Source organism: Aspergillus aculeatinus, assembly GCF_003184765.1.
Source record: "Aspergillus aculeatinus CBS 121060 unplaced genomic scaffold BO66scaffold_14, whole genome shotgun sequence".
NCBI classification, from domain to species: domain Eukaryota; kingdom Fungi; phylum Ascomycota; class Eurotiomycetes; order Eurotiales; family Aspergillaceae; genus Aspergillus; species Aspergillus aculeatinus.
Genome location: NW_020291483.1, coordinates 437,478 through 459,606, shown reverse-complemented (window position 1 = coordinate 459,606; position 22,129 = coordinate 437,478). Strand labels below are relative to the sequence as shown.

The 22,129-nt window shown below is 51.5% G+C and overlaps 5 protein-coding genes across 5 annotated transcripts; 4 read left to right on the top strand and 1 right to left on the bottom strand.

The window, feature by feature from the left end:
- Window positions 1-321: 321 nt before the first annotated feature.
- On the top strand, window positions 322-2,678 carry BO66DRAFT_436846 (THO complex subunit THO1/HPR1; the record flags this gene model as incomplete). The annotated part of the gene is made up of 7 exons (XM_025650945.1): window positions 322-561; window positions 623-701; window positions 755-873; window positions 932-1,606; window positions 1,666-1,815; window positions 1,879-2,192; window positions 2,252-2,678. The coding sequence occupies 7 exons, from the start codon at window positions 322-324 to the stop codon at window positions 2,676-2,678; spliced, it is 2,004 nt and encodes a 667-aa protein (XP_025505800.1).
- Window positions 2,679-5,646: 2,968 nt separating this feature from the next.
- On the bottom strand, window positions 5,647-6,052 carry BO66DRAFT_390459 (uncharacterized protein). The gene has a single exon (XM_025647011.1). It carries the CDS (start codon window positions 5,990-5,992, stop codon window positions 5,807-5,809), a length of 186 nt encoding a protein of 61 aa, XP_025505799.1. The 5' UTR covers window positions 5,993-6,052; the 3' UTR covers window positions 5,647-5,806.
- A 5,754-nt stretch (window positions 6,053-11,806) lies between these two features.
- On the top strand, window positions 11,807-14,105 carry BO66DRAFT_44332 (homeobox domain-containing protein). The gene is made up of 5 exons (XM_025651506.1): window positions 11,807-12,603; window positions 12,661-12,798; window positions 12,862-12,994; window positions 13,049-13,502; window positions 13,571-14,105. The coding sequence occupies exons 1-5, from the start codon at window positions 12,014-12,016 to the stop codon at window positions 13,948-13,950; spliced, it is 1,695 nt and encodes a 564-aa protein (XP_025505798.1). The 5' UTR covers window positions 11,807-12,013; the 3' UTR covers window positions 13,951-14,105.
- Window positions 14,106-15,272: 1,167 nt separating this feature from the next.
- Window positions 15,273-15,733, top strand: BO66DRAFT_470054 (putative copper resistance protein Crd2; the record flags this gene model as incomplete). Its single annotated transcript, XM_025652764.1, has 3 exons — window positions 15,273-15,432; window positions 15,497-15,592; window positions 15,654-15,733. 3 exons carry the CDS (start codon window positions 15,273-15,275, stop codon window positions 15,731-15,733), a joined length of 336 nt encoding a protein of 111 aa, XP_025505797.1.
- Window positions 15,734-17,229: 1,496 nt separating this feature from the next.
- Window positions 17,230-20,220, top strand: BO66DRAFT_318668 (AP-2 complex subunit alpha; the record flags this gene model as incomplete). Its single annotated transcript, XM_025643614.1, has 4 exons — window positions 17,230-17,681; window positions 17,765-18,099; window positions 18,157-20,069; window positions 20,128-20,220. 4 exons carry the CDS (start codon window positions 17,230-17,232, stop codon window positions 20,218-20,220), a joined length of 2,793 nt encoding a protein of 930 aa, XP_025505796.1.
- Between the last annotated feature and the right edge of the window lie 1,909 nt (window positions 20,221-22,129).

Below are 22,129 nucleotides of genomic sequence, written 5' to 3'. Positions count from 1 at the left end.
GGGAAGGGGAAAGAAGAGGAGGAGGGAGAGGAGAAGAATTGCTTCAACTGGACTCCGGGGCGTGGTCTCCGATCAGTAACTGCGCAAGTGGTCCGTTGCGGCGGGATTGGGAAAGCTTCTGGCGCGCGCCTACCGGCCGCATTAATCCTCCAGCGGTTAGGACCCGCAGAGCCGCAGCCAGTCAGTCACCCCCCTTCCAATTCCCCCATCATCCGCCGCGGTTGTGAAGGCTTTCCTTGTGTCTACACCTTCGTCAACCCTTCTTGTTCACTTTCTCATTAAAAACGTTCCAACCTCGTTGCTACTACGTCGCTCGAAAGTATGGCGGAGGTGGACGTTGGTGCGATACCCGTCTACAAGAGCTTGATCGACGAGCTCCTGTCGCGCGCCGAACATGCAAAACCAGATGGACAAATTGAACCCCCTTTGACCGAAACGCAGCTCGGAGACTCATTCTGGCTTATCCAAGGCGAGGATGCGCAATCTGTCAAGAAGCTAGGCCAGCAGACCCAGCTTGCCGCGGTCGAAATTGCATTCCGAGAGAAGTTCTACAGCCTTTTGGTATGATCATCACGTTTCGCGTCGGGTATAGAGGTCCTTGCTAAAACCGAATTGCCTACAGGCCACCACGTCAATCGACCAGCCCTCGTTTATCCAAATCTGGAATCTCCTTGACATCATCTCGATCTTCTCCGACAACGGTCAGACCCCCTATTCTGTAGCTCGCCTCGACGAGGATCCTGACTGTGCTTAGAACAATGTGAGCCGGGCTTGATCTTTTGGTTGATTGAGGAATTGCTCGACAGCCAGACCATTGACGGATGCCGGAAGGTTTTCGATTATCTGGAGTCGCGAAGAGAGCGCAATACAAAGGTAGGATTTGGATTGCCGGTTAAAGTAGCCTCGTCCCAAGTGCTGACGGCTCGCAAAGAAACATTTCAAACAAAAAAGCTTAATCATCCTGAGATCCTGCAATGAGCTGTTACGGAGGCTCTCAAGAGCCGAAGATACTGTCTTCTGTGGGCGTGTATTCATCTTTCTATTCCAAAGCTTCCCACTGGGAGACAAGAGTGCCGTCAATCTCCGGGGTGAGTACCACACGGACAATGTCACGACTTACGATGAGATCGTCAAAGCCGCCGTCAGAGGGGGTGATGATGGTGACGTGGAAATGTCGGACGATAAGGAGGAAGAAGCGCCCGGAGAAGAAACCGAAGCCGTGGGTGCTGCTGCAGCTAGCGACTCGCAAGCAAATGCGCAAGAACCTCCTAGCATGCCCAGAGTGATTGTCTCCAAGGCCAAAGAGCAGTCCGAGGATAAGGCGGTTGACTTGGATGCTCTCTACCCGATATTCTGGAGCCTGCAGGCCTACTTCTCTGCCCCAACCAAGACATTCGACGCGCAACACTTCACAGCCTTCAAAGCCGGGCTTGAAGCCACACTCGCCACCTTCAAGCACGTGAACACGGATCTCGAGACTTCCAGCAGCATAAAGACTTCGGAAGAGCGTAAATCCAGCAAGCGCAAACGAACCGCAGATGGACAAGAGATCGCGAGCAGCTTCAATCCCAAGTATCTAACAAGCAGGGACTTGTTCGACCTCGAGGTACGTGGCAGGCCGATTACTACTGCGCAGAATAAGGCAGTCTGACATTCCGGCAACAGGTGAACGATACCGCCTTTCGAAGACACGTGCTTGTCCAGGCCCTCATCCTTCTGGACTTTATGCTCTCACTTACCGCAAAAGCCAAAGCCAAGCTTGCCGACTTGACTAACAAATCAGTCTTGTACGGGTTCTTGCTAAGCGAGGAAGATGTACCTCCACCCCTTCCTTCTTGCCATGCGGTGTTCATCTAGCTCGGTCGCTGACAGTCATAGGCTAAATGGGCGGTCAAAATACGGAAGTCCATCGAGGAGTATCTGCAGGAAGGTGCCGGCGGCAAATTCTACTACCGAATGGTGGACACCGTTCTTTCGAGAGACAAGAACTGGGTGCGATGGAAAGCAGAAGGTTGCCCGTTGATCGAGAGGCCGGCTGTTTCGGTGTCCGAATACATAGGTGCTCGTGAGCATGCGACTAGGTCCTATGCAAACAAACGCCTTCGCCCCTCGCCTATGGGCTCGCTCAGCCTCCAATTTCTCTCCGAAGGGGAATCCCAGGCGGGCATGGAAAGGCTAAAGGATCCGGAAAGGTAGGCGCTTCGAGATGTCGGGGAAATACACTAGCAGTGTGCTGACGTTGACATGTAAGATTCTCGGTCCCTGCTGCGGACTCCCTTATGATGAGTATCATGGACGACGAGTTAGATCTCGACCTTGCTCAGACGAAAGAGGAAAAAGATTACGCTCTGCGGTCAAAGGCGAGCAAGACCTGGCGCATACTACGGCTCTCCGCAAAAAGCAAACTCGCGGCATTTGACAAGATTGAGGACGGCAAAAACCTGAAAATCCTCTTCGCCACGGCCCAGCCATCAGATGGAACGCCCCAGACCCTGGAAGGTACCCCTCAGGCCTCAGAAGTCACGGCGTCGGGGAAGCCGTCGACGGAGGGCGAATCCGCTGGACCGGGGCAGGACCTTGGAGCCACGACTGGGGAGGATGGGAACACAACCGTCGCCACCGAACAGACTCTGGCTGATCCCAAGGATGCAATTGCGCCAGACACTAAGGTGATGTGAAGAACGCCACGTATTCGCATGTACAGAGAAATTGAGGCACAAACCCACCTGTCCTTGAGTCTGATTGGCGCCCTCAATGTCTTTTCCTACGATCTTACCTCTGCTCTGAACTTTGTGGCTGTATGCATCCGTATCACCACGCTAATTGCGGGAGATGGGGTGGGAGGAGACGATGTATGGTGATTATCAGTATCTGTGTCAATGAGCAACAACAGATACACTCGGCCTCCAAGCCACCGGTCATCTAGCAGGTACGTTGCATCTCTGGCCTTGAGTCAGCTGGGCTAGCGCCAGCCAGGATTGGGAGGACCAAGCAGGTGATGGATCGCATAAAAAAGCCGGTTCTTGTCACGAGGATCCAGGAAATTACGGCGGGGGTGCGGATGCGTTGATTGGCCTTTTAGGACTCGCTGCCGGTGTTCTTCCGGATCGTTAAGGCACAGTAAAGTACCAACTAGTACCATCCGTTGGGTTAGGTTAGGTCCGGTGAGATAGGGGTTGGTTGGCCTGGAGCCTAGGAAGCATGATGGGCACTCAGTCATGTGTGTCTCCATCTTACCTGGTTCTTGGATGGCCCTTATCCTGTTCGAGGCACTTCTCCTAGCCCTGTGGCAACAGTACGGCTGTCCACTGCATGGTTGGACTACTTCCTGTTCTCTATCCACTCGTCCGAAAAGTCACCCCTCTCCCCTGGGCTCCTGTTTGTACCCGCAAGAAGGAGAATAGGGGGCGGGGGCGCATCCATGACACTTGCCACATGTAATTCGGCCGAGTGTTACATGTCTGAGGCATGTGGCCAAAGCATTGGAGGTAGGGAAGGGGCTAGAGAGAAGGGATGATGGGATGCTGAAGGAAATAGATGGGTGCAGCCCACCGGAGATTGAAGGTTCCTTCAGGCATCCACTGCAGCCCTAATGGGGAAGAATCTCCTGGCGGTTCGCATAATGAAGGTTCGAAAGGTTCTGGGAGAATATCTGCAAGCGGCCGAATCGGGCTCCTCTCGGCGATAGAGGTAGACAAAGCACGAATCAGCAATTTATTTTCTTAGATGGTGGTTATGACCCAATGGTTTAAGCTATGAGGGGACATATCCCTCAATGATCAGCAACTTTAATTACCTGGAGAGTTCCTGCGTCATTCGTCATTCGTCAAGCTCGGTCCCGTTGTTCGAAGGAAGGAGGGATGGGAAGTCATTAGGGCGATAATGCTTGACACAACCGATGACAGCATGAATGGGTGTGGTTCTCTTGTCGAAGATGTCATGCGAGATTGCAGTGTCATGACTGGGGCCAGTGCGCATCAACGTGTAACTTGAGGTTTTATTAGATGCCCCGCTCTTGTTCATTAAGCTCGATCCATAGCTTAATTTGGTAAAGTGATCGGTAAATTTTCACGAACTGTGGGATTTCATCCTCGCTCGGAGGCAGAACGAAGTTCTAGGAGCTCGCCGACTTGCCGTGGTCTGTAGTGAATAACGAAGACGAGAAAATTGCATAAAATATGGATGAGGTTGAAGTGCCTGCTGGGGTCATGCCATCGGGGCCATGAGAGTGATTGCACGTCCGATTTGCCCAGCGATAGAGCCAAGAACTGACATCGCACATCTTATACTTTCTTGTTTGAGTGCGCGTCCTTATCGCCACATTGCGATGTAGTATGATCCAGTCTGGATGATTAAGCCAAAATATGGGCATCACAAACATGTATACATGAAGTCAGTTGAGGATCTTGTGCAACCTAGACCCATGGCGGAATCGATCGACTGTCCTCCGTAAAGATAGGGTTACGATACGGGATGCCACGCGCTTGCCGACACTTGTTGCTGGGAACCGACAAAGCCGTTCATGACTGATTCACCTGTCATGGTCGCGAGTCAGGGATGTCTTGGACTCTGCATTGACAGGTCCTCTGCCGCTTGAGCCCCCTTGTCATGGTTTCCCCTTTTCTTCGTGTCATCAATCTAATTCATCAATGTGATACCGTCGTAATCATTGTCATCAATCAATTCTTGATCATTGATAGGCCGGGGTCCGTAGCAAGCAGATCCCGCATCAAGCTTCAGGGGGACCAAAGGGGAGAGGCGGTTAGCCGAACGATCTCGATCCAGGCACGGCGTCATCTAGAGGGCTCTATGTAATGTATGTATGTATGTACGGAGACTGCGATACTGTTGTTTACTCCGTGCGTCTGTGTGTTGTTGATTTATCGATGGCGAGCCCATCTCGGTCAGGATCATCAATGAACAATCCATGGAAAAGGCCGTTATGCACGTTTCAAGCAAGCCGATGACCCCCGCACAGACCAATGACACGGTAGGACCAGCCAGACCATGGCGTCAGGACGACCAGGAACCTGCATCGGCAGACTACGGCCAGCGATGAATGGGTTCAAAGCTGGCTGGGTTGGGTGCTTTTCCTGCTCGGGACAACCCGAAGCTTCCCAGCTTTACAGGGCTTAACGTACCGTGCGTAGTTTTTTCGTTCGCTTGGCTGTTCGCCTGGCTGGCAGTGCCCGACCGTTCAGCCCGCCTTTCGCACTTTTTCCCACCCCACTGGACCCGATAAATGTCTTATTTTCATATTGCAAGGCCGCTTCACTGCTTGGACAACCACCAAACGGCGGTCCCCGGGAGAGCTTGCGTAATGGGATGCAGTCTGTGGAAATTGTGGAAACTGTGCAGACTGCAGACTGGAAACGGGCGCTTCCTCGAACCCCACCCGTAAGACCGATGGTCGTTCATTTCCACCAGGGATCAGTCCCGAGATCCTATCGTCGATGCAAGCATAATTCCCCCGGGAACTGGGCATGCCACCCAGCGACCCAGTTCAGGCTGGCTGACGGGCTGAAGTTGAGTAAGATTGAAGGGGTTTCTTGGCATCACGCGAAGTCTTGGGAGAGATTAAAGTTGGTCCTCCCCAATCTCTTCGCTATCCACTCGGTTCATTCGATCCGCCTCGATTTGCTTTGGGCCTCGGACTCTGGAAATCTTCTTTTCTTCCCCGCACGGTTGCTACACCAGGTCGCTTTTCGCTCCCTGGTGGATTTTTCTTTTTCTCTTCCGCCCTGCTTGACTCTTGTAGCTGGGATCATCCCTCTTCTGGGTCCTCGGATCCGCAGTAGTGCTTAGATTACGGTGTCGTTGCCGCTGGTACTGGCAGTGGACTGGGGGATTGGGGAGAGCAGGTAGGTCCCTGACACTGAAGGGGTACTCTTTTGTCCCACAACATGGCGATGATCTTGCCTTGCTGAGCTGAAGAGATCATGCCACACACAGCTGTTCTCCACGCTTTACATTTCCCGTGGGCAGAATCCATCACATAGGATCCACAGCTTTTGGCATCGAAAGGCGAATTTGTAAAGGAGGTTGATGATGGAGTAAAGGTGGAAACGAGGATGGAAAAAGTGGAGGGGGAAGGGAGAGGAGAGGGGAGGGTGGAAGTCTGGAAGACAATAATCAAGACAATCAAGACAAACATGGGCCATGGGCGTGTGAGATGGCATGGCCGCATGGCAGAAGGATAAGATCAATGGAAAAAAGTCAAACACGAACAAACGTCCGCGGCAGGAGCCGAATACGGACGGGCCCATCCCAAGCCTTGCCCCTTCTTTTCCCTACCTACTCATGTAGTAGGCTTCTTCTCTTCCCTTCTTCCCCAGCGATATCACCAAGCGATATCACCGGATCAAGTGAAGACTCCGAAAGACCTATCTAGTGTCTACTCCATACTCCATACTCCGTACTCCGTACTGTACTGTTTGACAGACAGACAGATAGTCAGTCAGTCGGCTACGGTACTCTCTACCTCGGGAAAATTCTCTCCGTGCCGCTTAGATTTGAAACAGTCTGTGCTTCGGTGGACAGCTGCAACCAATGTATTCATGTACCAGAACGAGCATCACGGCGCGAGGTTCGCGATCAGTTTTTCGAAAGAGGGCGATAATGCAAGGAACATCTGCAGCAGATATCCAGCTCAGGGGGGAGAAACGGACAAATCTGACTAGAACTAACAACAGGAGGCGATCGAACTACTGAGTACCGTACTATACAGTGTACGTACATACACTCTCATTCCCCGACTTTTGTCTTAACCGTCTTAGGTCAAGTAGTGAAATTGGTTTCATCTTTGCCTCGCAATGATGAAGCACATCATACCCTCTCCTTCCGCTGCGCCTGGGCTCGGGTTCGCTTCCATGTGGCGGCCTATCTCGTCTAGATGACATTTTTTCCTTGAATTGTTTTTTTCCAATCCTCTATTTTTCTCCTGTCTTGTATCTTATTATCGGCTCGCTGTAGCTATGGTACTGTAAAAGATTTGGAGTACTCTGTAGGCTGTAGTCAATCTGGTTGATCTGCATTGGGTCCTTTCAACAGTAAGAGTTCAAGATATATATTCAATATGGCAACTCTGACCTGCGTTCAATGACACCAGCGATTGCTGTACTCCGTACGATGCATGCCCTTCCGGCAGCTCTGCGCCATTGATCACTCTGCACTGTGGCTTTCTGGTCTACCTGGCTCTTACCGTACCTCAAAATTGCTGCTGACATACATATACGGAGGCGATGAGTAGACCGACCCTTATTAGGCAATTGGTCAGCGCATCTCATATCTTCTCCGAGGCTCCTACTGATCGTATCGCAATCCCCACACTGCTCACATCAGTCGTCCACTATTTTTCCTCTTCTCGCAACCGATGGTACTCGGTACTCTGACCAGAGTCAGTAGCGGTAAGATAGATCGATGATGTCGAGGTTGCGATTGCTGCGGGCTCGATTGTATGATTTGTATGATTATCATGAGTAAGTATTAGCCAATAGCTTCTTCAGCCTCTATCTTTAATGGTGCAGGTAAGGATTTGCTTTGCCCCACCGGAACTTTTCCACCTGTCGGGTTCATTCAATCCTCCAAGCAATCAAGTCCTTCCGCCTTTTTTTTTTTCTCTTTCTTCCTTTTTTTTTTATCATTTACGTAGCCTAACACGGTTTTGAATTTCGGTTATTTTATTTTATCCTTATATCTTTTTTTATTTATTTTTCTACAATTTTTAAACTTTCTTCCCGCCTCTACTTTACTGACTAGAACCACAAGACGGTCATATCTGTCTTATCATGTATTTGGGTGACTTTCTCCAGTTTCATTGTCATCTCTCTGTGCTCGATGTTGGTTGACTATGTACAGTACTGTAGATATTCTCTTGGATGACCTATTTCCGGATGCTTCCACAAGCTATCGGTATATCCTGAGCACTTAGCACACTTAGCAGTGAGTTGGTAGCCTGGAAAGGTTTAGTAGCGTGTTGGCGTATACGCCATCTCAAGACGGTCTTTACGAGACTCATACTCATAGTGAGAGTAGTGTAAGACCGTTTATTACCGCCAACCAGACGACGTACTGTACATGTAAGTGAGCAGCTTAGCTGCAAGTCTCTCTCGACATTTTTATCAATCCCACATTCGCTTGAGTAGCGAGCGAGGGTCGCCTTGTTCCTGCCAGATCTCCACTGCTACTGCTAACTTGTTGCGTTACTTGTACTTGCGTACGAGTATGATCCCCGCTCTCTGGCCGCCTGACCTTTGCCAAATTCTTCCTCATGTTGCTTCCTCATTCTTCTTACCGAATATCTTCCGGGTTGTTTCATGCTCGCGTTAGAAGTGGAGCGAGACGAGCTTCGGTCTCGCAATCCGGCCGTTGTCTAGTGGCTCCCGTTCTGGTCCGGCTCATGGAACAGGTGGAGACTGAACACAGGGAGAATGAGCGAGACAGAGGAAAGGAGTAAGGAACAAAGAAGGAGGGAGACAGAGACAGAGACAGAGTGAAAAAAAAAAAAAAAAAAAAAAAAAAAAAAAAAAAAAAAAAAAAAAAAAAAAAAAAAAAAAAACCCCCTTCTTTTTCGTTTTGGGTTTCTTTGTTCTCGACAATTTCCTTCTATTTTTCCCTGATTGACTGCGTGGTTCTAGCGTCAAGCTTGATTTAGGAGTTCAGAGAATTGAAATGGTCTCCGTAGTTGACTCGGTACAGTACGTACAGTTCTGGTGCAGTGTGCATGGTCCGCCTGGTGGCCCTGACTGTCCTGACTGTCCTGACTTGTTTTGCTTTGGGGTCACTAAGTGGATGACTAAACCGACAGCAGCCTCGGTCTAAAGACTAGCGAGGGACACTAACCCGCTACTAACCACACTAACTGCACTAACTCGACTAACTGGAGTCTAGCCGGTACCTTTTCCTTCCAAGTTCTCCTTCTCCAGTTGCTTCGGCCGCGAGAGGCTTGAAAACTCGGCGTCCGTTCTGCATTTATCTTTCTCCGCAAAACCCTGTCTGACCTGGACTTTTTACCGCTTGACCTCTCTCTAAGCCTTCTTGGGCTAAGGGACATACATACAAGAAGTGTTAGAGGCTGGAAATCGTTGCCCCCCCCTCCTCCGACAACCTCCTCTTTTCCTGGAATAGATACCATGGCACCCACCATACCGTCATCCAGTACGATGTACCGAGGAGTCTGGAGTACTGCCAGACTACTAGCTCCCCCCTTGGTCGTTACTCGTCAACTCTCGATGTGACAGGAATCAACCTGTCCGACAATGACGCTACAAGCAGCTACAGAACGAAGATATCATCATGAGAGTCAAAATGATGACGACGATGGCAACCTCGGTGTCTTTTTCCGCCCTGCCCGCCTGGCTCGGTGGAGACCGGGCGGAAATGCACTTCCTGACTTTTAAGAGAGCACACACACACACACACACACACACATTAACAATACGAACGCCCGTCGAGAAAAAGAAAAGCCCGGTACACTTTCTGACCGGTACCTGAGATGACAGTCTGGTAAGGTTATCGCTTCAACCAGTATTTTTGCTGGATCGTACCCAAGATGCGATGACCCGATGGACGGTTTGTCGCCCCGTCTCCACCTCGAGGATTTTTTTTTTTCCTCTCCAGAGCCGCGGTATTTTCCTTTCATGACAAGACGACGATCTAATTTCCTGTCGGTCTTATACGATTTGACATTGATTAGATTCATTGCGTATTGTTCACGCTGAAGAGGAGATGGAGGGGGGATCTCGATCCGCTCAAACTCCCTTTAATGCAGTCAATCTCCCTCTCCATTCTCCGTGATAGTAGCCCCTGTCTAAGGTTCCCCTGGCTAGCTCCTCAGGTTGCTTGCTGGTTGCCCCCTCTCGCTGTTTCTCACGTGTCAATTGTTTCACACCACCGGACTGTTGGTGCCATGGTGGCTAAGGTGGGTGGGGATATCGCCAAGTGGCTCCCTAACCTAATGACCCCCCTCCCTTCCTGTGTCTCGATGAGTCGATCCATGCCCGGTGTCCGGCGGGTTATGGAGCAGCCAACGCCCGACTAGTGCTGTCGGCAGCACTTCCACATGGTGCGTACCGCCGATTGCCATCTTTACTGTCGCAAGGAGAAGACGGCACACTGTGACTGGATGAGCCAGGTCGATAACCAGGGTCTATTCGACCCTTTCCTACTGCGGTTGGCTGACGACCAGGATGACCGGTGGATTCGGCACTAGGAACGACCTGTCCCAGACTCTCTGAATGACCCGCACGATGCGATGCAGAGGTTGCGGGCGCCGGTTCCACGTCGGAAATTTTACAATCAATGAGGAGCGCGGGACATGAATGGCGTAGGAACGGTTGACGATTGTTCTTCCCGCCTCATTCATACCCTGCGTGAGCTCTGGGGCGATTTGCTCTCCCGTTGGACCTGAAGAGCCACGCTCTTCCATGATCCTCTGCATCATTCGTCCGCAGGGCTGTCAGTCCCTCTTCCGCATATCACGCCTGTAGGGAACGTCCCCGTCTCGACCCTTCACCTTGCCACTTTACAGTGTCCGTCAGATTTGGCATTCTACATGGATACTTTCTACACTCTGGGCCATTCCCATCTACCGATTCTATTCTCATAGTCACTGCACCACCTCCCACCACGTATTGCCTTCATTGATATCGAATTCCTGCTCCTCACTTGTAAGCCGAAATCCCAGTCAACGCTTGTCTTGCGGTGTGCTATTTTACGGGCCATTGGTGCCTCGGAGCGTGGTCATCTCAGGCTCCTTCGTTGGTTAGGACCGTGTCTGATGACGACGTTCTCCAGCAAGTGTTCCAACTACGGTTACAACTGCTGCTGTCATTGCTGTGGTTGCTGACTAGTCGACCACCCCCCGAAGATACTACGACGTCGACAGCAGCCAGACTGAATTGGATCCTCCTCCTATCCATTGTGGTAGCATCCCCCGGTTCTCCCCAGCCCGTTTTGGATTCCCACTTTCACCCTCGTTCCCACCTTCATTGTCACTCCGGTCCTGATCCTGAATGGCTAAGTAGGCGCTACGCCTCCGGAGGTTTAGTTGACAATCGTAGAATGGTCTGGGATCTCCGTGTACCGAACCTTCAAGCTGTGGCCCGTTCCATTCAATTTCCTGTTTTCTTACGCTCGTTCCTGTCGGTCTTAGTTTCATTTCCCTCATTCTTTTGAGTTTGTTCTCCGCGTTAGCAGCTGGCATCTACCTATCGTTTGTTATAACACCCTGTACGAGGACCTGAAGATTATTCGTCCCTTGCCCCCCTTCCCCCTCCCCCCTCCTCTCTCTTTCGTCCTCTCAGCCTCCCCTCACTCGTTCGTGGGAGGAGCTTGCTCATCGTGTGCGCTGCTGCATTACTAGCACGGTTTTGTGCTTGCGGTGGCCAACCTGAAAGTGGATCTCTCGCACTGGCCGGAGGTGATCAGGGCCTGCATTTTAACGTCCTCCGTTATTTCCACTGCCCGAGATCGTGCATTCGTTACCCGCTTGGGCTAGGCACCGTTTAATCTCTTCTATAACCTTCCTACCCACTGTCCGGTAACAATCCACCCCCTCTCCGGTTGAATCCTGGACCCAGCAAAGGGATCGACCTTTCATTTCTTGCCGTTCGTCAGTGGTCCTAGCGGAGGCCGAGAATCTCCTTTATCGCCCCGGAGTGTAAGTCAAGGGGGAGATCATTACTAGGGTAGCGCTGTCGTTCATTTGCTGTCGCTTGCCCGCCGTCCAAAGTCCACGCTGCTGTGTGTCGACTACTTGCTGCGTCTCACACGCAAAGAACTTGCCATTTACTCCTCTTTTCCTTCGTGTCTTCGACCCGTCCTCGGAGATCCGGTGCATCTTCAGCAAGCGCCCCGATAGCTCGTGCAGACCCACTCTGTCATCCCTGGTCTGGCATCTGGGTTGCAAGTTAGAGTCAGTCTATATCTGCGTTCGGAGCTGCAGTACGCCTGATCTCTTCCACCTTCAGCATAACAATTGTTCTTTCTATACTGGTCCACATCCTCTGCTACCATGTCAATCAGCGGGCCCTGTGTTTGGTTGTCCTCATTATCACCACCTTCTACTTCACATCTTCCCGGCATCACCAACCATTGGTCGACAGCTTCTTGGAATAGCAGCGAGCAAGTCGCACCGAAGCCGAGGGCTATCCCGTCTAAATTGCCCGGGCCGTGGGAGAGAGAAGGCGAACCTACAAAGACGCCTTCGGCCGACATGCAGCCCGCTGTGATTAAGGCTGAGAATGCCTTTCCAGCTATTGCTGCCGCCGGCTCATCTAGCCCAGTCAGGCCCATTGGGGGCACAAATCCCCATAATAACTTAGTGAACCACAACACAGGCACGGAAACGGAGTCATTGGTTCAGATGGGACAGGGGAAAATCAACCAGAGCGGACCTCACCATCCACATGCTGAAGGAGCCGACGTTTCACAGAATGCAAAAGAGACAACACCCGAGTTCAAACTTGAAGAAGCGCATGACAAGGAGAAAGGAGATGGAGATGCCGCAATGGTTTCATCGGATGAAGGAGCTGCGTCGTCCGAAAATGGCGACAAGAAACAGTCACCAGATAAGCACGACAAGAAGAAGATGAAGAGATTCCGGTGCGCAAGTCATAGATATGGACCGTATTCGCCGTGTTGCTAACAAAAAAACGGCAGACTGACCCATAATCAAACCCGCTTCTTGATGAGTGAATTCACCCGTCAAGCACACCCTGATGCTGCCCATCGAGAACGGTTGTCCAAAGAGATTCCCGGCTTGACGCCACGGCAAGTTCAAGTTTGGTTCCAGAACAGGTATACACCGCCACACCTGAGCTTCATTATCATGCAGCTGTGAGGCTGACACTTTCCATGCAGACGGGCGAAGCTCAAGCGACTCACAAGCAACGACCGGGAACGTATCCTTAAATCCAGAGCATTGCCCGATGACTTCGATACAACCCAAGTGCTACGGACGCCATTTGATCACAGAACAACCTCAGAGGCACCTGTTGCGTCTCCCCAATTTACATTCACTTATGGCAAGGATACTAACGATTTGAAGATGCTGCTTACCGATGGGATTCCTCGGAATGATGACGATTATGTGATCTCGCCCCTCAGCTCAGCCTCGACAACGAATGGATTCCCTTCAGCTGGACCGGATCGACACTTTAATGATTATACACATACAGCCGCCATGGCGAATCGGGGCGCTCATACACCTCTTACCGACATGAACCGACATAACCGCGGCACGTTCCCGTTCTCCAGATCCAGCAGCTTTTCCGAGGCTTCGTTTCACAATGGACTTCACTACCCGGGGCGATATTCAAGGCCCGGGCTTGAGCCGCTGGTTCATCCGAGCATGGCATACAGTCGTCGCCCCTTGGAATATGGTATCAATAGGTCTGCGAACGGTATGGTGGTAGGGTATGATCAACAGCGAGCCATCGAGGGCTCTGTATCCCCGACTGGACAGCCGGATCAACAAGCTCACTATAACGTCGATGGGCATAGTAAGTTCTTGCGAACCACATTTTCCCATGACATCATCGGGCATTAAGACTAACGAGGATGGCGATAGACCAGCAGGCGCACAACTACCAATCCCCATTAGCCATGCCGGCACCCAAGGCCTTTGGCAGCATTGACATGAATGCACATATGCAACAACATGGGAGGCAGATACCCGCCATGCAATCCATCCCGGTCTCGGAGGCGCCCGACTACCGACCCTATTCATATGATCACCACCAATACCACATGAATACCGCCATGCCATATAGCCAAGCCAACGCCTCCAGCATGAGCCTTCCCGCCTCCTTTCCGTCGGAAGCCAATAGTGTTTCCCAAGGACCGGTGGTCAGCACTGCAGAAGACCGAATCAACAATCCTCCGCAATTGATCGATCCTTTGAGGGCCAAATTTGGCAACCAGACCTTCGAATACGCCAACTACCTCTAACCCAATGGCCAATGGCCTACTCAGAAACATCCTTTCTATCCTTCCCTCAACATACGCCGCCCTTTAATCTGCCTTGTTCTTCATACCTATTTAATCGTTGCCTTCAACCGCTCCTCCCATTACCTCTGGCGTGCATTGCACATATCGGCATTTCGTTCGCCTGCCGGAATATATACATATTGTCTTGATCCTAATCATCGTCTTGGCTTGCTACTGTTTTGGTTTCGTCACAAAAAGAATTTAAAGGAAAAAGGGGGGTTTCATCACTGCATTCCGGATCCCATTTCTCCAAGCTGGGACCGGACGTTCCATGGCGTCAAAACTGCTTTTTTCTGATTTTATTCGCGAGGGCCTTCCGTTTAGCCCCGTTGCTTCTATTTATTGTTTCATTTTAGCATGCGTCGTGCCTTTGTCTTGGATTTGGGTGGCTTCCCCTGGGTTTTGTATGTATACAACTCTTAAATTCTAGTCTAATTATCTGGATTGCCGTCAATTCTTGCCTACTATTTGCACAACTGCGGAGTCCGCACTCCATCACATTGAGCTGAGACGACTCTGGGCGCGGCAGATTATACGAGTACATGTAGGTAGTGAGTACGTCATGCACCAGTGGCCTGATATTAATGTGGAGCCAGATTGCTTACTTCTGAGTACTACGTACTTAGTAATGTGTAATAATGCTGCAGCCATGCAGATGCAGTGGCATTCACAGATCGCCTGAATTGTTTGGTCCAATGACAGCCGTAGGAATGAGCAGGGCCATAAAGCCTCCAGGCTGGCAGGTTCCAGATACGTTATAGTCATCCAATGAAAAGAGATGTAAAAGCAATCCTTTCTGAAGGTCACTAAGTGGCAAATGCCTACCAGCTTGCGAGTATTACAAACCCAAGCATTCTGTGTTGCTGGATTGATTTTTGTCTCTGTGGTAGACGGTCGAATCAAAGATCGGCGAATGCAACTGCGGTCACGGGACTTCACAGAGGCTCTTGCCAGTCAACCAATCAGCCGCCGCTGATTGCCAATCATGGAATCTACAAAGTTGAACGACGTTGAATATAAATACTGTTGCTTCCCTGCAACGAATCATTCAACCATCATCATCGAGAGCCTCAAATACTCAAATACTCAAGCTACCAATCTTCCACTCAACGATCACTTCGTCTCGGAACACTGCGATCGCGTCTTCGTGTATCAAACCTCAGATCAACCCAACCGACACCTACCCGTGACGTCATTGGTCCATCCTCACTTTCTCTACCACCCTCACTCGGAAACCCATCTTTTGTCTTCTCGACCCTCAACTCCCACCACCAACAGTCAAAATGGTCAACCCTGCTTCCACCTGCTGCAAGACCTCCGGTGACGGTAGCTGCGTCTGCGCCGCTCAGGCCAAGTGCTCCTGCGGCAAGGAGAACGCCCTCCACTGCACCTGCAACAAGGCCTCGTCCGAGAACACCGTCTCTGGGCCTCGCTGCTCTTGCAGTATGTTCTGCCGCCCCCCCAACAGTCCGTATCTTTTCTTCTGAAACTAATACCATGACATCAGGAGCCCGCCCTGCCGGCCAATGCACCTGTGAGCGTGCTCCCAGCGAGAACACTCCCGTTTCGGGCGATGCTTGCCCCTGCGGACAGAGATCTTCCAGTAAGTCCAGAGCCAACCTAGAAGCGGTTACAGAAACATCAGCTAACTTGGGTTCTCTCAGCTTCTTGCACCTGTGAAAAGGCCGCTGCTGTGGACGCTGCCGCTGAGAGCAACGAGATTGACTTCACCACCCGCGCTTGATCTTTTGACCTTCTGATTGAGTCAATCTTTTAAGTTTGCCTTATTCTTTCTTCGGTGGGCCTTTGTTTTTCATCATAGCATGGCACGGTTTGGGGATCTGGAGTTTTCATTCTGGAGTTTGATTGGGTGGCCTTTTTTTTTTCTTAATTATGAAGGGTGGTAGTGGCAGTAGTAGCATGGGGTACTTTTCTCAAGGATGAGATTGTATTACAATGGTATTAATGGGCTCGAGTCCTGTGAAACATTACTATTTGAAGTTCGGTTCGTTCTGCGTTGCGTAGAGATTGGTTCGCATCATGCTCGCTCAGCTAGTAGGCTGCATGCAATATGGCCCTTGAAAGGGTCGAAGCGACTAATAAGGATAAGAAGAGCAACTGAGTAGAGTATAAGTATGATCCACACGGACCATCATACGTAGTGGCAGGGGGAACACGGGCACACATGCCGAGGCAGGGAGGGGGCTGCCCGTCTGGGTGTGAAAATCTCCCTTGTCCCCGCCGGGATGCAGACCCTAGGATCCGATAAGGTTGCATCCGAAATCACTAGTCACAACGGTTCGTGCGTCAAGTAGATAGGTCCTACGGTACAGCAGTGCCTTCCTGAATCCTGTGTGACCGGGAGGTGGGGTGTATGGTGATACAGCAGAGTCAATTTGGATGTCTCATAGGCTATCATAGATGCTGGGTGTCAGAATTTAGATTAATGTGAGATGAGGCGGCTCCATTATGTTTCTAGAATTCTAGAAGCATTGGCTAACATCACCACACGATAAAGATCCCTGCATGCACCGCCACAGCGCATTAATATTCCTCCAGCTTCCCGCAGCCGGATCGGCCGCGGAAGTGGCTGAGGCCCGGCTTGGTTCCCTCCCATTGCTGCTGCTTGCTGTTGCTGCTGCTACTGCTGCTGCAAGATCCCCGATTGACAACTTCACCTCTTCTCCCCTCCTCTCTCTCTTCTACCATTCCTTTCAAGCCAGCGAGAGAATTTCGATTCAATCGTGTCTCCAATTACTACGACTATCTACTGTTTCTACTTATCTACTTATCCCCCAACCAATCCACTCCTTCGGCCAGTTTGCGACTCGACTGTCAAACCCCCCTGGTGCGCATCAGATTACGGCCCCCCTCCTTCTCCTCCTCTCCTCCTTCAGATCTCCGCTCGCTCTCCACACCGGCATTCCACGCCATGTTCCATGCGCTCCGAAGATACTGAGCGGAGAATCACAAAGCACACCGACGAACCTCCCCACATTGTTCCCTCACGCAGCGGCGACTGCGTGCAACGGACGCAGTGAATCCGCCCACCCCGTTCGACCCGAGTCCGAGAGAGGAGATCGACCGACGGAGCGACTGGTCTCAATCTTTCTTCTTTTTCATCTTCTTCTTGCAGCCAAGCCAGCATTGTTAACTAACCTTCGCACATCTAATCCACACTCATCGCTCATTATAATCACTTATTCCTAATAATACTCGCCCCGTGCTCTGTCGCCTACCATGTCGTCCATGCGGGGTTTGGTCCAGTTCATCGCCGACCTGCGAAACGCACGAGCGCGCGAGCTGGAGGAGAAGCGGGTAAACAAAGAGTTGGCCAACATTCGCCAGAAGTTCAAGGGAGGTAGCTTGAATGGGTACCAGAAGAAGAAATACGTCTGCAAGCTGCTCTACGTCTACATCCAGGGCTACGACGTCGACTTCGGCCACCTGGAAGCCGTCAACCTCATCTCCTCCACCAAATACTCCGAGAAGCAGATTGGTTATCTGGCTGTGACTTTGTTCCTGCACGAGCAGCATGAACTCCTGCACCTGGTGGTCAACAGTATTCGAAAGGATCTGCTGGACCACAATGAGCTGAACAACTGTCTGGCGCTCCATGCGGTGGCCAACGTCGGTGGACGGGAGATGGGCGAGGCGCTCTCGACGGATGTGCACCGGCTACTGATTTCGCCGTAAGTTGACTGCTTGATGGTTCGGGGCAGGAAAAGGGATTCTGGGTGATTTTCAGGTCGGGGTTGCTGATTCTCGTGACTAGGACCTCCAAAGCCTTCGTAAAGAAGAAGGCCGCCCTTACCCTTCTCCGATTGTATCGCAAGTACCCGGGCATTGTACAGGCCGAGTGGGCGGAACGCATAATCTCCATCATGGATGATCCCGACATGGGTGTCACTTTGTCGGTGACTTCGCTGGTCATGGCACTGGCCCAGGACAAGCCGGAGGAATACGCTGGGTGCTATGTCAAGGCTGCTTTCAGACTGAAAAGGATTGTGGTCGACAATGATATTGCGCCCGACTATCTCTACTATCGTGTGCCATGTCCGTGGATCCAAGTGAAGCTGCTGCGCTTGCTGCAGTACTACCCTCCCTCAGGTATGTGATCATCCCAACGGTCCGCTGCGTGGTCCCTTCATGCTAACCGAACTCCAGGCGACACCCATGTCCGTGAGATCATTCGTGAATCTCTGCAGCAGATCATGAACTCCGCTATGGATGCGCCCAAGAACGTTCAGCAAAATAACGCCCAGAATGCGGTCCTCTTCGAAGCCATCAACCTTCTTATACACCTGGACACCGAGCATAGCCTGATGCTACAGATCTCTGCTCGGCTAGGGAAGTACATCCAGTCTCGCGAGACAAACGTCCGCTATCTGGGGTTGGAAGCATTGACGCACTTCGCTGCTCGGGCGGAGACCCTCGATCCCATTAAGAAGCACCAGAGTATCATTCTTGGCTCCTTGCGAGATCGCGACATCAGTGTTCGGCGGAAGGGTCTGGATCTAGTCTACAGTATGTGCGACACGACCAATGCTGGCCCAATCGTGAACGAGCTTTTACGCTATCTCCAGACGGCCGACTATGCGATCCGAGAGGAAATGGTCTTGAAGGTAGCCATTCTCACGGAGAAATACGCCACAGATGCCCAGTGGTACATCGACATGACACTCAAGCTGCTGTCGTTGGCTGGTGACCACGTCAACGAGGAGGTATGGCAGCGAGTGATTCAGATTGTGACCAACAACGAAGAACTCCAGGCTTACGCGGCACACAACCTCCTTGGATATCTGAAGACCGACTGCCACGAGAGCTTGGTGAAGATCGGCTGTTATGTTTTGGGGGAATTCGGCCACCTGATTGCCGACAGTCAAGGTTCGAGCCCGATCGAGCAATTTTTGGCACTGCAGGCGAAGATGATCACCAGCACCGACAACACGCGGGCCATGATTCTGTCATCATTCATCAAGTTTGTCAACCTCTTCCCCGAAATCAAACCCCAACTCCTGCACATTTTCCGCCTGTACAGCCATTCTCCCGACTCGGAATTACAGCAGCGTGCTTTTGAGTATCTGTCGCTGGCGACGCTTCCCACGGACGATCTGCTTCGGACGGTCTGCGATGAGATGCCCCCCTTCTCCGAACGCGCCTCAATCCTGCTCTCTCGTCTCCACCAGAAAACCGCGGGCACGACGGAGAAGAAGACATGGGTGGTGGGCGGCAAGGACGCCAATGCGGACCAGAAAGAGGTACTGATGGCGCAAAACACGGGACTGAAGCGCAGTTTCACCACGATTGTCAATGGCACCAAGACGGGAACGAACGGAGCAGCTACAGGGCCCAGTGCGTCTGGTGACTTGGCCGGGCTGGATCTCAGCGCCTCTGCTGCTCCTAACATGGCCAGTGCGGCCCATCTGACGCCCGACTGGGATGTCGGCTACAATAAACTATACTTCAACGACGAAGGCGTTCTCTTTGAGGATGCGCAGATCCAGGTCGGCCTGCGATCGGAATACCGGGGTCATATGGGAGTGGTGAAGATCTACCTTTCCAACAAGTCCTCGTACCCGGTCGGGTCCCTTACGACCACGTTGGACAACCGCGCTGCCCCGAATCTGAAGCTTGACACGAAAAGTCTGCCCGAGCCGTCTGTGCCGGCGGCGGGGCAAACGCAGCAAACGCTGCTGGTGGAATCGCACGGGCCATTCACGGACGCGCCCACGATCCGCATCTCGTACCTTGCTGGCGCACTCCAGGCTTACACGCTGCAGCTGCCGATCCTGATGCATCGGTTCATGGAGCCATCGGCGCTGTCAGCCGAGGACTTTTTCAAACGGTGGCGGCAGATTGGCGGAGGACCGCTGGAGGCGCAGAATACCTTTGCGGTGGCGGCGCGGGCCAAGGATGTTAGCGAAGCGTTCACTCGGCGGGTGGTGGAAGGATTCGGCTGGAAGATCCTGGACAACGTCGATCCAAACGGGAAGAACATTGTGGGTTGCGCTGTTTATCAGTTTGTCAACGGGAAGACGGGCTGTCTTCTGCGACTGGAGCCCAACTATGAGCGGAAGGTAAGATTTAGATTTTACTTCAACGAGAAAAGATCGATGACCGACTGACCAATTACAGATGTACCGAGTCACTATCCGAGCCACGCAAGAAGCCGTGCCGCAAGCACTGGCCAAGCAGATGGAGCAACGGCTGTCACAAGGAGTATTGTAGGGAGAGAGAGCATCGGAAGACCGGGTTCGGTTCATTACTCCTCCTCATCAAAACTAATTTACTTATTCCCCTTTACTTCTTATGCGGTTGTCCTTCCTTACTCCGGGACGGGGCGCGGGCATATCCATGATGGCCGCAGGCACTTATGTATTTACTTGTTCCGACCTTCTGACCACCTACCGTATATACCATTTTTGCATGTGGGCAGTAATTTCGATTCTGATGTTAGCGGATGGGTAATGTGGGCAAGTGTACGCGCGTTGCTGTGGCGGTCTGTGTAAATCGCATAGTGGAGTTGGGCGGGTATGACGCTGATGCCTATTGACTTTTTTCATTTTGGTTTGTTTCTTTATGTGCCCTGTGAATCGTACTAGGGACTCATAAGTGTTGACTCTGTCCACGGTTACTGGGCCTGATCAGGTCGAGACGCCTCCCAAACTCTATCTTCAGGATAGTCAGATATGATGTCGACAGACGATGATGTTATCTGATCGATGATGCAGTGTCTGTCGAGGTGTCCAGGAGGTAAGGCTGTTCTGGGGCTACAGACGAGGGTGGAGGGACCGTCCACGGTTCGTGAAGGGATCCTCCAATTAGGTCACCGACTGATCGACCCGAGCAGACTAAGCCCGCTCGGGTCCAAGCTTACACGTGACACCGGGAGATCGGCTCCGACTGATTCCTGATTAGGCGGATGTGGTCTCCACCCGGTCCCAAAGGAGACAACCGGGGGTTTGTCCACGGTGGAATTGAAGACCGCTTTCGTCATGCCCGATCACCCGTTCATCGTCATCGTCCATGCATTATTCGCCCCAAGAGGCAAAAAAAATGGCATGAATGATGATGTTGACTGGCATTGGATGTACTGTCACAGTGGATGATGTGATGATGTGGTTTGGTCACTGTAGCAGAGGCCCTTTCCCCGGAAAATCTGCTGATGTCATGACGTGAGAGACCTTCTGTCGACCGCGATCCAGAACCTTTTGTTGGTTCGGTTCCTCTTTTTCAAGTGTGAATTGGGTGTGCTGAGCTGAGTTGGATGGAGTTGAGTGAGTGACTGGTGAAAAGAGAGTCAATCAGTCAGTCAGTCTGTCAGTCAGTCCATCTTCTCCTGCTCTCTTCCGATCGCACTAGAAGCCCACCAGCCAAACCAAACCAAACCACACCCGCCCGTTCGGGCTTCGACCTCCGTTCGGGGCCCATAACGTATCTCAACTTGTCACAATTTCCACCTAGCGATCAAATAGTCTAACTGTCTAAGACTCTAAGTAATTAATATTGTTCCCACCGGCTAGGCCTCCCCATTTTTTTTTTTTTTCCTTTTCATTTTGTTTAGCTAGTTTGAATTTTCTTTCTCCATTCGAGCTCCAGTCCAATTTCATTTCCACAGGCAACTATTCCCGATGGTTGATGGGGCTTGACTTACTGAGTAAAGGTTGTTCGGCTGATGCGAACTTCCCACCTAATCAAAATTAATCAATCAATAGTCTACTTATCTACTAGTCTCTCCCTCCCTCGTGGCTGTCACGAGAAAGAAGCTAGAGAAACTTCCCGTCGAACTACTGTTTGACAATTGAGGGGAGTTTAATCAAATTCCCATATGGCATGCACGCTTAGACCAAGGGGGGGGGGAAGTAATTTACTATAAAGGGTCGGGTCGGCTCTCTTCTCTTGGGAGTTAGTAGTTAGTTAGCTAGGCTACTACATAGTTAAGGTAGTTACAGTACCTCTACTCCGTCCTGTCAATGTAACTCCGTAGAGACCGAAGACCGCGTCGTTATAGGGAAAAGTACGGAGGAGTAGGGATGGATAATTTAATGATCTGCCCCCCGGGGGGGGGGGGTGGTTCTTTCCCCCCCCTGATGCATAATTCGCTTCATTTTGTTACTCAACCCATTCATCCCCCTTG